The sequence below is a fragment of the Ptiloglossa arizonensis genome, chromosome 1 (assembly GCF_051014685.1).
Source record: "Ptiloglossa arizonensis isolate GNS036 chromosome 1, iyPtiAriz1_principal, whole genome shotgun sequence".
Taxonomy (NCBI): Eukaryota; Metazoa; Arthropoda; class Insecta; order Hymenoptera; family Colletidae; genus Ptiloglossa; species Ptiloglossa arizonensis.
Window position 1 is genome coordinate 22737258 of NC_135048.1, and position 16211 is coordinate 22753468.

The 16211-nt window shown below is 43.4% G+C and overlaps 2 protein-coding genes across 4 annotated transcripts in view; one reads left to right on the forward strand and one right to left on the reverse strand.

Annotated features, from left to right (window-relative positions):
• The window catches only part of Rpn2 (Regulatory particle non-ATPase 2), a 126198-nt gene that overhangs the window by 80792 nt on the left and 29195 nt on the right, over positions 1-16211 (forward strand). The gene's annotated exons all lie outside the window — the stretch shown is intronic.
• The window catches only part of 5-ht2b (5-hydroxytryptamine receptor 2B), a 138276-nt gene continuing 127203 nt past the window's right edge, over positions 5139-16211 (reverse strand). For both annotated transcript variants that reach the window (XM_076325990.1, XM_076325983.1), the window contains exons 6-7: positions 6519-7027; positions 5139-5641 (exon numbers count right to left, since the gene is read on the reverse strand). In XM_076325990.1, coding sequence (XP_076182105.1) covers positions 5148-5641; positions 6519-7027 — 1003 coding nt within the window. In that variant the 3' untranslated portion in view covers positions 5139-5147. The remainder of the gene's footprint in view (positions 5642-6518; positions 7028-16211) is intronic.

Below are 16211 nucleotides of genomic sequence, written 5' to 3' on the forward strand. Positions count from 1 at the left end.
TTCCGGCTGCGGCTAGCTCCTGGAAGGTGCTTTTGTGCTTTCCTCGGCCGCGTTCGATCGACGTCGGCGCTCGCTCGCTCGCGCGTCCGCGACCACCCTCTTCCTGTTTCGAGCCCGAAACTATGGGCCTGGTATCGACTTTCATTCCCTCGCCTTTGATTCGATCGAGTTAATTCCACTTGGGTTTCGTGCCAGAGCTCGCGGGGAGAAAAGGAATCAACCGATCCGCTGGACCGAGCTACAAATTCTCTCCTACGGTTCACCAAACCGCTCCGCGTTATCCAGGCTGTCGATAGAGCCCTTCACCTTGAGCCTGATATTTTAATACGTCGATCGGCCAGGGAACTGGAAATTTCGAGAACAACGAAACGCGAACTTTGCATTAGACCGCGAAAGAATTCTCTGAATATGGGAGAGGGACGATGCTTTCGTTTTCGAAGAAAACTTTCGTTTCGTTGTACAGAATATTGGACAACATCGGAACAAATCGATTGAGAAGAATTTTGCAGAGATGAGATACAAAGGAAACGTTATTACGATTTTAATGCTTCGATCCTGATGAGAGCCCTCTTCAAAATCACCATTTTGTCGAGATGCAAGACTGCAAGAAATATATTCGAACAGTGTTCGAACAGTCGAGTATTCGAACGGTATTCAAACGGTCGAGTATCTGAATAGTATTCGAACGATCAAGTATTCGATTTTCAGTAATCGAGTACTTGAATAGGCAAGTATTCTAACAGTATTTGTCTTACACCGATTTTCGTATATATTGCAGAAGAAAAAAAGAAAAGATAAAATTGTACACGTGGTGACAGTAGAATAGACGATAGATACGAGTTATTTACTTTTGAGAATGAAATTTTATGAAATAAATCGGAGCAACTCGAATACAATGTATCGATGCTGTTCGAAAGTTCTACGGTTCTTCTGGCTTTGACGAGTGTTTAATTCATCAGGATCTGTCAAAAGTCTCAAGACTGTGAATTCTAGCAATGTTTGAACCGATTCGAAACGAAACGACAAACGCGTTAATTGGTAACTCGTAAGAGAACGAATTGAATATCCATGGTTATTTATCGATCTAATTTTATCGGGTAGTTTCACGAGTCTTTGTATCAGTCACTGTGCAAAGTATCGGTACAGTATAAACGTACATAAAACCTAATCTTAGAAGTTCAAATTGTAAATCATCCATGACTTCTTTACACTTCGTGTTCCACTTGGTGATTGAAACGAGTTTAAAATGATTCATATTTTTCGATTGAAAAATAAATTTAGGGATAAACTTCACATTGAACGCAATGTGCTTTTCGAAATCGATAAGAACGTGCTTCATAGACTGTTGAGGATATCAACGAAGTTTATGGTAGCACTCGTTTCGAAGCAGAGACAACTTTTACTCGAATGTATTGGAACAAACACTGGACCAATTTCTATTAAGCCGATCGATTGATTTTCACGAAGGAGGTGTTGATAGATTAATATTTAAATATAGATAAAACCCGTTCACGGAGATGATTTCTCGCATGCATATTTTCCTCGAATGCGATTTATTCGAACAGACGCAAAGACTTCTGAATTTACCCGATGTAAACCGATATTAGAAACATCTCCTTAAATATCGATATTGTCGTTTCTGTTTCGTTTCGTGAAATCGATACTTCCTTGTCCATTTTCGTATTCGGTGTTTCAAATAAATTTCAGTCCCTCGGTGAAGCACTACTCGGATCGCTTTTATTCACTTTATTTGAATCGATTTGAGCACGGAATAATACAAGCGAGGATATCTCTCAGATATGTAACGTACCAACATGGATCGATTATTGCCACGCTGGATCGATTATTGCCATTGATACAGGGAACACAAAAGTTCGATAGTTCGAATCTCATTATTCGCTCACAGATATCGATCGAAGCAAGGGCGCGTGTCTGAGTAGTTTAACCCGCTGTCTTACAATCGTTTCGATTAATACACCCGGTATATATTTGAGTATTAGTTTTCACAGTAACCAAGTGAACGAAATGCACTCTGTCTATGCCAGGAAATAAACGAAGCTGTTACAAAGAAAATTTTCACTGCGTTCGGATTTCCTGTACAGTAGTTCCCGCTTTTAAGTGTCGAATCTCTATATCGGGTTTAAGTAACACTCGTCTGGTACTTTACGTTTATGTAGCTCGATTCCTGAAGTACCTACCTACCTCGCTAATTGTACCGTTTATAGTGCTCACGTATTCTCTGTTCGAGTTCACTTTGACGTTTCTTCGTACACGTAAGAACGGTTACTGTCGCTCGTACAGGCCTCTATTTTCGAGGAATTGTTTAAACATCGTCCGAATCGTTAAAAAGAATATAAAAGCTTCATTAGTCTAAGATCCAGCTGTCAAAGAATTGGTTAAATTGTACGCAGCAGAGATACGTGAAACAAGCTCGTGAGAAAGATTGCAAATTAACCGGATATCCTCATTCTGTTACGTATACACTATCCGAAGTGGTTCTCGATACACTTCTCAGTATCATCTATGACAGAAGAAATAACATTGCGGAAAAGTTTCTCGTTTTCTTGGTTTACGGAGTACTCGATGTATCTCGGTGTACTGTTAAAGTATTATAAAAAAAAATCAACAAGACGGTATTACATTAAGATGATAAAATTAGTCGCTATTCTCGCTACAGCGTGATTAGTATTACTACTCGGGTGTTTCTGAACAATCGTTATTGGCTACATTATTTATTACTCGCAATTGTGAACGAAATTTGCCTAAGTCTGTACGAGATTTCTATCACAGCAGTAAACGTAAGTTGAGAGTCGCTGAGACTCGTTGAGACGTTAGTGGCGGGGGAATGGGATACTCTGTCTCCCGGTTAACTGATTGCAAATCGGGTTTGCGTGTTGCGTTCGTCACTGACACGTTTATGAACACCCGATGGAATGATTGAACACTGACTGCAGTTAAACGATACGTTGCATCCTGCGATGTACACCAGCTCTGTCAAAACGAGACCTCTGGGATTATCCTACCCCCATTCTTACAACGAAGACTCTAACACTCACGATACTCTCTTTAGCTTCGTACGGTTTCTCTTACAGTGTAGATACTCTGTGTGGTGGGAAGGAACTATTGGAGGGGGAAGTAGGGGCTCATGGGGGGTTCCTATGGTGCGTAGCGCCTATTCAGACCACGGTCGTCGCGTATAGACTAAAATCGTGATCGAGCGGACTCTCTGGTCAAGGTGACTTCTCCAGTGACAAAGAACCTCCTGCACCTCGTTTCATTTCGTAATTTTATCGATATCGAAAGTTCTACCATTTTGTAAAAAGAGACTGTCTCTTTTCTCGTTCAGTACTAACTATAGTTGCGATCGAGTGGACTCTCCTGTCAAGGTGACTTCTCCACCCAAGAAGAACCTCCTGCACCTCGTCTCTTCTTGTAATTTTATCGATATCGAAAGTTCTACCATTTTGTAAAAAGAGACTGTCTCTTTCCTCGTTCAGTACTAACTATAGTTGCGATCGAGTGGACTCTCCTGTCTAGGTGACTTCTCCATCGAAAAAGTAGCTCCTGCACCTCGTCTCTTTCTATAATTTTATCGACGTCAAAAGGTCTACCATTTTGTAAAAAGAGAGAGATCTCTTTTCTCATTCAAGGAATCACAGAACAAAGGGACCAGATGTTGCCCGACAGAGAAGGTTCACCTTCCGAAGTCCTTGAGAGGACAGTCCGCTCGACCACGACTTAGTCGTTAAGGCAACGGGTTAAACTTACTCGTTTCATAAGGGAATTCATTCTGCCGGGACAGACGGTACAAGTTCGACCTTTCGTCCGAAACGAACGAGGCGGTAACAATTCGCAAAATGCCATTAATTATCTAGTAACTCGTGTTTACGGGCCGCCATTAAAGGCCGATTCGTCGCGGTTGAGCGTTACATCGACGCCCCATCACGGTTGATTTAACGTCTCTACCCCCACCACCCCGCTTCGCGTTACTCGTTAAAAGTTCGAGGCACGCGTTTATTAAGGGCGGCGGACGTTTCACGAGCGAGTCACCAGCGGTAATTCTATGCGGTGGGTCCGTAGCTTTCACGACACACATCGAGGAGTTCTCGATCGGAGACGTTTAATTTCAACGACCTAATCGTCCCGTCGTTGAAAGCTGCACGGTTAGTAACTCCATTAGAGAGTATCCCGCGCTCGAGATTGTTTCCGTCGCGGTGATTCGATGCTTGGGGCAGTCCTCGATAATTTTTCAAGTTCCTCCGCTACTTAACTGCGATTCCTGAGCAACTTTTCCGGATCGCTCGTCGAATCCCTGGAAGATTTAAGGGTCGTCGATTAAATTCGAGTACGCTTGTCGTTTATACGGAAGTCCTCGATCCTTGATAGTTCACGTTTTTTTCTTTCTTTCTTTTAAACTCCAAGTCCTTGGAACTAATCGGCTCCCCTTCGATACTCTCGTCGGCTCGTCGAATCTCCATCGGAAGATGAACATCTTCCCGAATTCGCGTGATATCGATACCATTGTACAATTCCAGCTCGGAAAACCACAATTTTCGCTGTTTCCGAGTTCAGATCGCGCAAATAACTTCTCGTTGGGTGATACGAACCACCCGGTAAACGATCGAGCGTTCATCGCGGTTCGCGGTTCGTTCAGAAGCACTATTCGTTATAAGCTCCTCGTATCGGTGTGCGACACCTTCGTCCAATTCTCGCTGTGTTCGTTTCGTCGAGAGAAATCGCAATTTCCTCCAATTTCGTAAAAGTTTTCCCAAAACCGTGGCCGAAAATTGAACCCGTGGCACAGTTTTCCGTTTCGCTGAGCAACACAATTGGCTGAGACCTCGATTCCGAAATCTCGTTCGTCGGTTCCTTTTTCTTTTTTTTTTTTTTATTCTCGGTTACCAATAATTAATATTTCCCGCTCGCGCGAAAGCCCCGGGCGAATCTTCGTTGGTGGATCAATCCTTCACGGTTTACCGTTCAGCCCCAGAAGCACCACTGGACCGAGTGTCCCGAGTTCACCTCTCAGGAAGTCCGCAACGCTGGCAAATATTTTCCGTTCCTGGTGGTTCCGGCTCGCCAAACGAAAATCCCTCGATATATTAAACTCTGGTGACGGCGATCCCCGGTCTCCCGGGGCCGAAGGCCTACCTTGACGGTCGCCACGTTTGGTTCCTGTATCTGCAGAGCAGTACCTTCTTGAAGGCCTGACGGAACACCTTGTTGAAGATCGTGTAGAAGATCGGGTTGACCATGGAGCTAGCGTAGCCTAACCATGTGGCCAGATCGAAGATCTTGTGATCGATTTGCTTCTCGCAGTCCGGACACACGGCTGGGATTAGATTCAGGACGAAGAACGGTGCCCAGAGAATCACGAAGGTGAAGAAAACCACTCCCAGGACCTTGGTGGCCTTTTGCTCGAGTCTGATGATCCGTCCGTGGCGCGAGCTGTTTCGCGAGACCACGCTGCTGGTCCTCGAATGATGACTACGGACCTGTCCCGGGTATCTGTGCAGACACGGTGACGACGAATTGCTGCTCTGTTTCGAGCCGATGCTCGCCGCTCCGTTGTGGGCTCTCATCGTCGCGGCGCGTCTGATGGGAATGGACCTGGACGCTAGTAGAGATGTCCTCGTGCTCCCTGCAAGGTTAAAAGAAAAAAGTATAAACGTGTTGTCGATCTTCTGATTTAACTCGGTAGAACTTTTCAAGGTGATATCTTTCAAGATACAATTTTTACCCCGGATTCAAGAGCAGGAATTAGATTCGTTCGAACGAAACAGAATATCCACTTTGAAACCCATCTGATCTGGATACTTTCGCCTCTTCGCAAGATGATCGCTAATCCCGCTTTCAAGATACAATTTTTTACCCCGTATTCAAGAGCAGCAATTAGATTCTTTCGAACGAAACAAAAGATTCACTTTGAAACCCACTGTGATCTGGATCCTCTTCGCGAAATGATCGCTAATCCTGCTTTCAAGATACAATTTTTTACCCCGGATTCAAGAGCAGCAATTAGATTCGTTCGAACGAAATAAAAAATCGATTTTGAAACCCACCTGATCTGGATACTCTCGCTTCTTCGCGAGATCATCGCTAATCTCGCTTTCAAGATACAATTTTTTACCCCGGATTCAAGAGCAGCAATTAGATTCGTTCGAACGAAATAAAAGATCGATTTTGAAACCCATCTGATCTGGATACTTTCGCCTCTTCGCAAGATGATCGCTAATCCCGCTTTCAAGATACAATTTTTTACCCCGTATTCAAGAGCAGCAATTAGATTCGTTCGAACGAAACAAAAAATCTACTTTGAAATCCACCTAACTCTCTCGCCTCTTCGCGAGATGATCGCTAATCCCGTTTTCAAGATACAATTTTTACCCCGTATTCAAGAACCTTAATCGAATTTTTTTTCAAGTAAATTTTGATTCACTCAAGATCGAAAATTCACTTCGAAATCAAAGTTGAATGTTTTCTTTCGCACAAAATGGAACGTCCAGTTTGAAACTCACCCAAGCTCGATCCTCTCATCCCTCCCCTCCACGTGACGACCGAGTTCAGCTCGTAGCTCCTGGTAGGATCGACCCTGCCGCTGTTTCGCCCCAAAAGACCCGCCTCGAGATTCTTTCCCGTGATCGGCTTCATGGTGTCGCTCGATACGATCACGATCTCGCTGGAGGGTTGAGGAGGGGGTCTTTTGGACGATTCACCGAAATAGGGACAGGTGCACGGGGGCGGAAGGGCGAGCTCGCCTTCCTGCTTCTCGATGGGTTTCCCCTGACCACTGTCCTCGTTCGGAGAGTCCTTTTTCAAGGATCGGCTGAACACGGGTTGCTCGTGGAAGCTGAACGATCGCTTCCTGGGCGTCTTCGGCGAGGCTGATTTAACGCGCTCCAGGTGCGCCTCGTTGAACGTCGACGCTCTCCGTCGATGTTTCCAAGGCGTCGGTGAATCCGGATCTTCCTGGGCCGAGAGGCTGGTCCTGGAACCGGAAGCGCTACTGCCGTCGCTCTCTCCGCTTCTATAATTTCAAACGTTCAATTTTAAACGTTAACGCATCGACAATTTCTTACGATGGTAGGAACAAAGAAGATTCGTTGTCGTTGGTAGCCAGTATGACCGCGTAACCTTCAAATGGAGCATTATTATTAAAACTTTTTACCTATGCACGTACACGAAGCGAGACACGTGGAATTTCCCCTCTGAATACCTCCTAAATTATTAATCGTACAAAATATATTGGCAACGTTCTATCCTACTATTTGAATACACAGATCTGATCAAGGTATGCAAAGAGAACTTAATACTATTCTCAGATACTCTATTACAATTTCAACGTTTGTTGGTTCATGAACACCTCAATCAGAAATCTGTATACGTGTGAGTTATAGATTCCTAGGTCAAAATTGACCCGAAACGTACGCTCCGTTTATAAACTCCTTAGTCGAAACTGTCCCGAACAGTTCGTGAACACATCAATTAGAACAGTCCTGACACGTGTGGTTCATAGACTTCCAGGAAACAACTATCCCACGCAGTTCGTGAACTCGTGACTCAGAATAGTCCCAATCCACGTGTAATTAATAGACTTCCATGGCTTCTCTATCCCAATTCACTCTCCAGGTAACGTTCCATTCAACGTTTTACGTGGTACCGCGAATCGGTGATCCTTTTCAAGGGCAAACAATACACGACTGTTCGGCGAATGATCGGGCGGTAACGCGCGTCAGCTCGCTCGCATCTCATTCTCAAAAAGGTAGTGCATTTTTAGATTGCACCGGGTTTCCCCGGTGGCTCCTCGTTTTTCCCTTTCTGCGTCCTATGAAACGTAATGGATCGCGGGGATCGGGAAAATGCATGGACCGTGCTCCGCTCTCAGGGAAAAAGGTCAACGGATGCCGCGTCGTTGCTATAAATCGGACACGTATGAAACGCAGCTGTGCCAGCCATTTTTGACGCGTTCTATCCATTATTGGAGATCAGCCTCGCCATTATTACATCCCTGGTGGTTTCCGTTCGCGAATTGCGCCGTTCTAGCGGCCAGGACAGATAAAGGGGCCAACGAACCTCGCGATGTAAAATTAGAACGCCAAGTATGTGCTCGGAAAACGACCATAGTACAGCGAACAGCGTTCAATGACTCTTCCAGAGCCACTCTGGAATCCTTGCAAGAGGTTAGTTCAGAACCCTTCAAATTGTCCAATAATTCGCGATTTTTTACTAAACGAACAATCGGACGTATCGATTTCAAACTTTGCACGTGTATTTATTGGTATCTTGTCAAGCTACGGGAATTTTTTCAAGTTTTGAACAATCGATTTTCTATAAGTAATACACGATCAGTTGTAACGTGCGCGCAAAAACTCGCGATGTAAAATTAGAACGCCAAGTATGTGCTCGGAAAACGACCATAGTACAGCAAACAGCGTTCAATGACTCTTTCCAAAGCCATTCTGGAATCCTTGCAAGAGGTTAGTTCAGAACCCTTAAAATTGTCCAATAATTCGCGATTTTTTACTGAACGAACAATCGGACGTATCGATTTCAAACTTTGCGCGTATATTTGTACGTATCTTGTCAAGCTACGGGAATTTTCTCAAGTTTTGAATAATTGATTTTCTAGAAGTAATACAGGATCAGATGTCGACACTTACGACTCGATAATTCCAGTTCCGGTCATCCTGAACGACAATAATCGAAAAGATTCTCGCTCCGTGGGAACGTAGCTATTCACCTGACTGCGAGAAATAAGAGAATTCTTCGATCTCCACGACAAATTTTGACCAAGCCGCGAGAAAGAAGGCTTTTACAGATATTGAGTCTATTTCGGTTCCAGTGACCGAGAGGCTGTTTACTTTATCTGTGCGTCAAATTTCGAGACAATTGGTTCCCCAGAGCTATTGCGGGACAAGCTTGTAAAGTGTCGTTTGGAAAGACACTTGTGCAAGTTTGACGCGCGGTGTTCCGTTCGAGGACTACCACCTCCAACGTTGCTAATTCTTCGAATTTCGCTACACGGTCTCTTTCGCGGGTCGAAGAAAATATTTAGAGGAAACGAAGAGGAACGCGTATACTTTTTTCTCTACTTTTTTTTGTTTCCTTTCTTTTTTTCATCTTCGAACCCCTTTAACGGTACCTCGTTGAAAGGTCAACGAGTCTCGGGTCGGAACGAGGAGTGTCCGTTGTTGAAACGCGACACGTCGAAGCGAGAGGAGACATGAAGTGTCGGTTCGCCGATACGTTCGTCGCGTTTTGATTTTTCAGAAGCACTTGAGGCATCTTCAATCACTTGTGCCCGTTCCGTGTATAGGAAGACCTTGGTCAACGGCCACTCGGGCAACAATCGGCCGCTCGGTAACAATTTCCTGTCCGGGCCGTTCGAGTTTCAATTTCAAAGTGTTCGGTGTGTTCCATCGGCACACGAGCAGCCATCGAAGCTGAAATATACGGGGCAACTCGCCGCGTGTTCGATTTCTGCACGTGTATTTTTCTATCTTCGCCGTTTCGGGATTCCGTGTACACGTATGCACACACACACACGTATGTACGTACGTACGTTTCCACGGAAATTGATTTTTTTCCCGCGGAGATTGAAAAACGCGCAACTCCGCCTTTATTTAGCCGTTACGTCTCGTACGATGTTCCTCGTCCTCGTCCTCGTCCTCTTCTTCTTCTTCTTCTTCTTCCTCGTGCGTTACTCTCCGTGGAAAATATTGGAAGTGATATGAAGCCACCGTCCGGCCTTTGTCTCCTCCGTGTACGTTGCACGAGAGAGAGCTTCTCGGAAATTTCAGAAACACAGGCGCACGGTTATTTCAAGAATTTCTTCAATAATGAACTTGCCCGGGAAATTAAAAGCCACCCGCGGCCCGATGAAGAATTCACGTCGATGGTATTGTACGATACTTCGTCCCGTGAACCGTTATTATTAAATAACTTTGTCAGCGGTATGGAGAACAACCATGCTCCGAGTTATTCGGGCCTAAGTCCTTTGGTTCAAAACCAAACGATGAATACCGATTCTCTTCGATTTAATTTTTATTCATTTGCGAACGAACGAAATTTTTAGATTCGTTTCCGGGGTCTGGACAAACTTTGCGCATTTGCAACGATCTCTACACGGTTTAATACTTCTAATACTAATAATTGTGAAATTATACAAATTTGAGTAACGAATACGCAAGATTGTTATGCAACGTAAAAATTTATACGTTATATGGATCATTTGCTTGCTTATGTTTTGTAGAAAATCTTCAAAGACTCCCTGATAGTGTTTCGATTATTAAAAATTAAATTTTCTATTAAATGCAACTAAATGCAATTCAGAAGTTTTGAGATTGATCGATAGGTTGCTCGATAAGTTTTTAAGATTCGTTCTATAAGAAATGGAGCTATTAAATTCGTCGTTTTATTTTTCTAAAGACGGTACTTTTGTTTCACGAACATGTGCGAAGTTTCATCCAGATCCGTCGACTCGTTCGTATATTTACAGTTGTTCAAAGTCGAAGTGTCACACTATATTTTTTTACAGTGGAAAAACAATAAAACTTATCCAACAACCTAGTATTTCACTGTTAGATGAACTAGGGGACTAGTAGTATTACTATCGTAAAAACGCAATTTATGAGCGATGAGAAACTTCTCTCCCATTCGTGTCATCTCTTAAGCATTCTTTAAAAATCCTCGCACTACATATGCGTATCCATTTGAGTACATTTAAACCTCTGGAGAAGATTCTACACTTAAATTTTACACTCTCGTCACAAGATCTGATCATCTTTCGAGAAAAATCGTACCTCTAAATCATCGACAGACTTTCGTAACATTTTAATCCATTGACCATTCGTAAACTTAAAAAAAAAAAAAAAAAAAAAGAATTTCCATAGAAATCTCAAAGAGAATTTCGCGCGTTGAAATAAAAGAAACAATTTCTCCATCGTTCCGTAACGAAGAAAAATCGAGTACAATCTCGTTGTTTGCGCACGTAAGTGACGTTCGTCTCGATTCGGTTAATTTCGTCTCGATTCGGTTAATTTCGTCTCGATTCGGTTAATTTCGTCTCGATTCGGTTAATTTCGTCTCGATTCGGTCAATTTCGTCGCGATCGTTGATTCCTCGTTCCGTTTCGTGCGGGCCACCCCGTAGGTTGCGGCTCCATGGCCTTAAAACTGGATCGCACTTAGCTGCCGACATTCAAAGTGCAAAACGGACCGGCTCACTTGTCGGTGGCCGCACTTAAGTATACCGGGCTCTTCCTGGCTGAAACTCCCTAATAAAGGAATGCACTTAGCCGGCCTGAACGCGTCTCTACAAAGGATTCATTGCACCTTCGGTCGGTGGCTCGTCGCTTTGATGCTCTTTGAAGGCCCCCGCTTCGGAAGAACTTCGCCCGTGCTTCGTAATTGTCCTGAAAACGGCCGCAGCTTTTTCCTCTCGTTCCGGGATGCTTTCTTGCCGCTCCGCGACCCCCTCGACACCCTCTGCTCCGCGTCCTCGAAACAATGATGTAATTATAACGGGCTGAAAGTGGATTCTTTGGCTGCGTTTCGTTTTTTCGACGCTGGTGCTCGGTATTGCGAATACTCGAAAGGGACAGTTCCGATCTGTCCCTGCACCGATTTTAACGAGCTTTTGTAGGATGATAGAAGACAGGTTCCTCTTGCAACGTGTAGAATATTAAACACAGATACGCAATTGTTGCGAAGATATAAATAATTGAAGTTAAGGATGTACGGTTGCATTCTCTTTTGGAGAACGAATGAAATTCAACGATGTGTTGAGTGTTTTAATTGTAAGAATTGTAGAAGAAGAGTAAGGAAGTATAATTTGCACAGGAAGAAATAATTATTTAATTTGTTCTTTCTGTTTGATTCTCACGAGGAGACTTCTATCGTTGCGTTACTATTGTTTGGCTAGCCTGTACACTCGCCAGGACATTAGATGGAGAAAGGTGGTGGGTTCCCACGAGGCTTTTTTCTCTCGAAGGAAGATGAAAAGGGTGATACCATCCAAAACCCGGGTTCTTTCTAACTGACACGACTTTCGTTCCAAAGAGTCACCATAAAGATAACAAAACGATCTCTCCGTCTCTGGCAGAGGTGTTCAGCGTTACACTCGACATCCGCAGCTGGAACTTTTATCATTCGACCAATAGAGTTTGAATAATTACCACCTCGTGTTACTTCCATCACTCGAACGTTGTTTAAGAATTATTTATTTATCTATCCGAAGTAACAGGCATTTCGAAGAAAATTCAAAGTAACTTTTATTATTGCTTGCGCAACGAACGTACAATTTTCCGTGCGTTAAGAAGTCGAACGAATAAAGATGTTCGTTATTGTTTGGTTATTTCCAAAAGTATTTCGTTACTTGAGAACACTGATAAAAAGAAGAAAAAAGAATACCAGGAAATTAATAAATTAAATTGCAAATAAGTGCACGTTACGTTGCAAAATCAAAGTACAAGCTGCACATTGTTATTAATTCGATTACATCGATTGGTCGAGTGATTATTCGATTCCATTATCTGAAATACAGAATTATCATTATCAAAGGTATTACACGGAACGATACGATGGAATTCCGTTTCAAAAACGAGACAACCGCGAAATAAAATAACACGTCGCTCGAAATGGTATTTTGAAGGTGGGCAGGTCCGTTTCCAGCAATATTTCCCAACGATCGTATGATTGTCCGATATTCGGTATCCCCTCGTTCGTTCAATACGATCGATCGGATTTTGTCGTGTCTGTCGTTTTCCACGAACAATTCTCACTTAATTGCATACACCTTCGGAGACAGTCTGGTCCATGTACGATCGATTCTGCTTCCCGTTTTCTTTCATCCGACAGGTATAATCCGTCAGGAAATCCTCCGTTGTTCCAGCTGCTTCATTTTTTTCGAAGATCCAGTTACGGTTGGATTCAATTCGAAGTTTATCGCGTTCGCGGTGGATTCGTACGTTTCTTCCTGAAGTTCGATCGTCCATCGACCTCTCGAAATCCTTCAACGACCTGGACCTGGCGTCGTTGACAAGACCGAGGCGATCAGACCGGCGCCGACGCGATCGATGGCCATGTCGAACGAGATCGAAATATTCAACCCGGGTCTCCCTGGATTAGAATCCGTGCCGGATCTGATTTCGCGAGTGTTATGGGAAAAGAGGATTGGAAGTTCGAGATGAATCGAAACTGATGGGAGAGAGAAGGGAAGAGAGAGAAAGAGAGAGAGAGAGAGATGTTCTTGGATAGTCTAACCCCTGGACTCCTGTTTTTGAAGAGACTCTGCCAGCGACCGGAAGAGAGGTTCGCGATGAAGGACCGTCTCTGAGACGATAAGAGGGATGGACGAGGATGTTCACGAAGCACGGAATTTCCCTAACGAATCTGTTGTCGGATAATAGAGGTCACTTCGATTCCATTGTCCGTCGAAGGGGTTAATTGAACGACAGACTGCCCGATGGCAATTAAGGGGGTAGCTCCGGAGAGCCCAGATTTGGGCAATCTTTCCGTATTAATTCGGGACACAGTGTTCGATCTATCGATTTAGAATTTTTTGTACGTGTCCGTGGGTACTTCGAGTGCTTCCATAAATTTTTTCGAGCGACGATCGATGTTCGTTCTCGGGTTATGCATTATTTGGTCAAAGGACGTTACCAGTGTGTGTGGTTAGGTCTATGATTTTAATTCCGAACACAGTGTTCTATCTATCGATTTCGAATTTTGTGCACGTGTCCGTGGATACTTCGAGTGCTTCCACAAATTTTTTCCAACGACGATCGATGTTCGTTCTCGAGTTATGCATTATTTGGTCAAAGGACGTTACCAGCTTACGCGGTTAGCTCTGTAGTCTATTCTTACGGTTATTGTAGTTTCTATATTTTTTTTCTTTTTTCTTCTTCTATTTCGTTACTGTTTTTTGCCACAGGCTGTACAATTACACCGAAGACGTGAAAATAGCTTGCTCGAGACAGAGTCTTTTAAATGTTTGATTGCACAGCGAAGCACACTTTCAGTAGTACGAGTCAACGATTATCGTCGACTATAAATTGACCGTTCAATCTAGGTCTCTTTGTAATCCTATTTTAAGACAAGATCGTGACACATTTCGCGATGTAGAACTGGGATCGCTTAAGTGCCGTTTAAATTTTTATCACCATCGACACGACCTCTTTAATTAACATTCCGGGGATCCACGTTTTCGAAGAAGTCGAAAGCATTAAAAATACACGAATCTATTATCGGAGGACGAGATCGTTATCTCGCGGATACGTACGACAGAAAAAGAAACTTGTCACAGTTTTTACACGAGGAGTTTCGGGAACCTAACCTCGAGGTTCAAAGTCAAGGTTTCCTCATTTCTGTGAACTCTATTCGACGAGATAACGAAAACATTTAAAGGGGCCCTGTGTCGCGAACGAATTGTTTTCTCGCAAAGAGTTGTTAAAGTTTGAACCAATTAGATAACGCGGAGTTGTTCTTGGAAGTGAAATGTTCTCCCCCCTTCCCCTCCCCCCTCCGCTCACTTTGTCACTCGTTACCATGAACGCATTGTTGCCGCGTTACGTGCGCGGTACAGAGCCGCATAAGTACGCCATTTGTGGACATTATTGGTCTGTATAGCAACGAGATACAAAATGGGGGAAACATTTTGCCCCCAGGAGCTACCCCGCGCAATCTAATTGGTCCTAACTTCGACAATCTTTTGCGACGAAACGGTTCGTTTGGGACACAATAGTTCCTTTTGTGTATTTTACCCTTTTGTCGGATAGAATGCTGCAAAATTAAAAAAAAAAAAGAAACCATCAAAGATGAAATAAATTCTATTTTCTCATTTTCTCTTAACAAAGATTCGAATATGCGTGTTCGTCCGTAAAAGTTGCGAAAAATATTCGAATCAATCATGTACTCGTCGACTACTCGAAGGAATTGAAATTATTTTTACAGCTGTTCTATAAATCAAAAATTGTTTTTTTTTTTTTTCAAATTTTACGCAACCATCTTTGTTTCTTTTATCTTAATGTAATTTTACCAGGGACAGATCTCGAACGTTGACCGCCCGAATAATATTTATCGTTCCTACATTGCAGTTATCTCTTGTTACAATTGCTTCAAAAAAAAAAAAAAAAAAAAAAAAAAGGAAAGTAGCTTCGGTCAACCGTTTCGTCTTCGACGAAAATAATTTCTGGCCGCGATTCGAACCGAATATTTCGTGCAGGTTCCCCCCTCCCCGCGAGGAGGTTTTGTTATCGAACGACCCAATATAAAAAATTACCAACGGCTCGTGTCGCTAATTAGGGCTACTTGAGATATACCCTCACGAAGGCCAATTCCGAACGAAACGGTGCCGTTGTGTGTCCAGATATAATTCTGATACACGACCTATTTTTCTCTTTTAAGAGAGAGAAAGAGAGGGAGATAGAGCCGGTATTCGTGCCGCGATAATGTTAATAGTTAGGAGTAAGAGAGACTCGACCGTTGGAAATTTCTACGGCGATAACGGTAAACAACGTAACGGGGTGATTTCGTTCTTCGGACGAGATTCTGAAATATCCGGGGAAGTTTACGTAATGAGTCCTTTTTATACGTCGTAGAAGCCATAGAGAGAGAGAGAGGGAGAGAAAGGTGGAGAAAGAGAGAAAGAGAACACGAAAGTAGCCTGCTCCGACACGCTTCGCGCCATTGCTCTCGAAAGGCTTTCAGAATCTCGAGCACGTTTGCGAAGTGCTTTCGGCTGGATTCTTAGCTTGATCGCCCGACGAGATGCAAAATTGAAACGACGTGAAAGCAAACAGCTGGAACTGAGATTCCTGGGATTAATTAAAATATTCCTCGGGTATTATTTCCGTTTTAACGGTCGGGCAGCTTTCATCCGATTTCGTACCGATGACGACGAATCGAACGAAGATATTCCAGCCAGGAGATCCTCGAACCAGATGGTCGGTTAATAATTGCGTTTAATTAAGGATTCATGGTATCTGGCAAACTATACTTTCGGTAGATTGATTCTTGCATATTCTTGAGATCGATGTATCCGATTTCTTATCGATGACAATGATTGAAGGAAGATATTCCAGCTAGGAGATCTTCGAAGCAGATGGTCGGTTAATAATTGCGTTTAATTAAGGATTCATGGTATCTGGCAAACTATACTTTCGGTAGATTGATTTTTGCATATTCTTGAGATCGATGTATCCGATTTCTTAT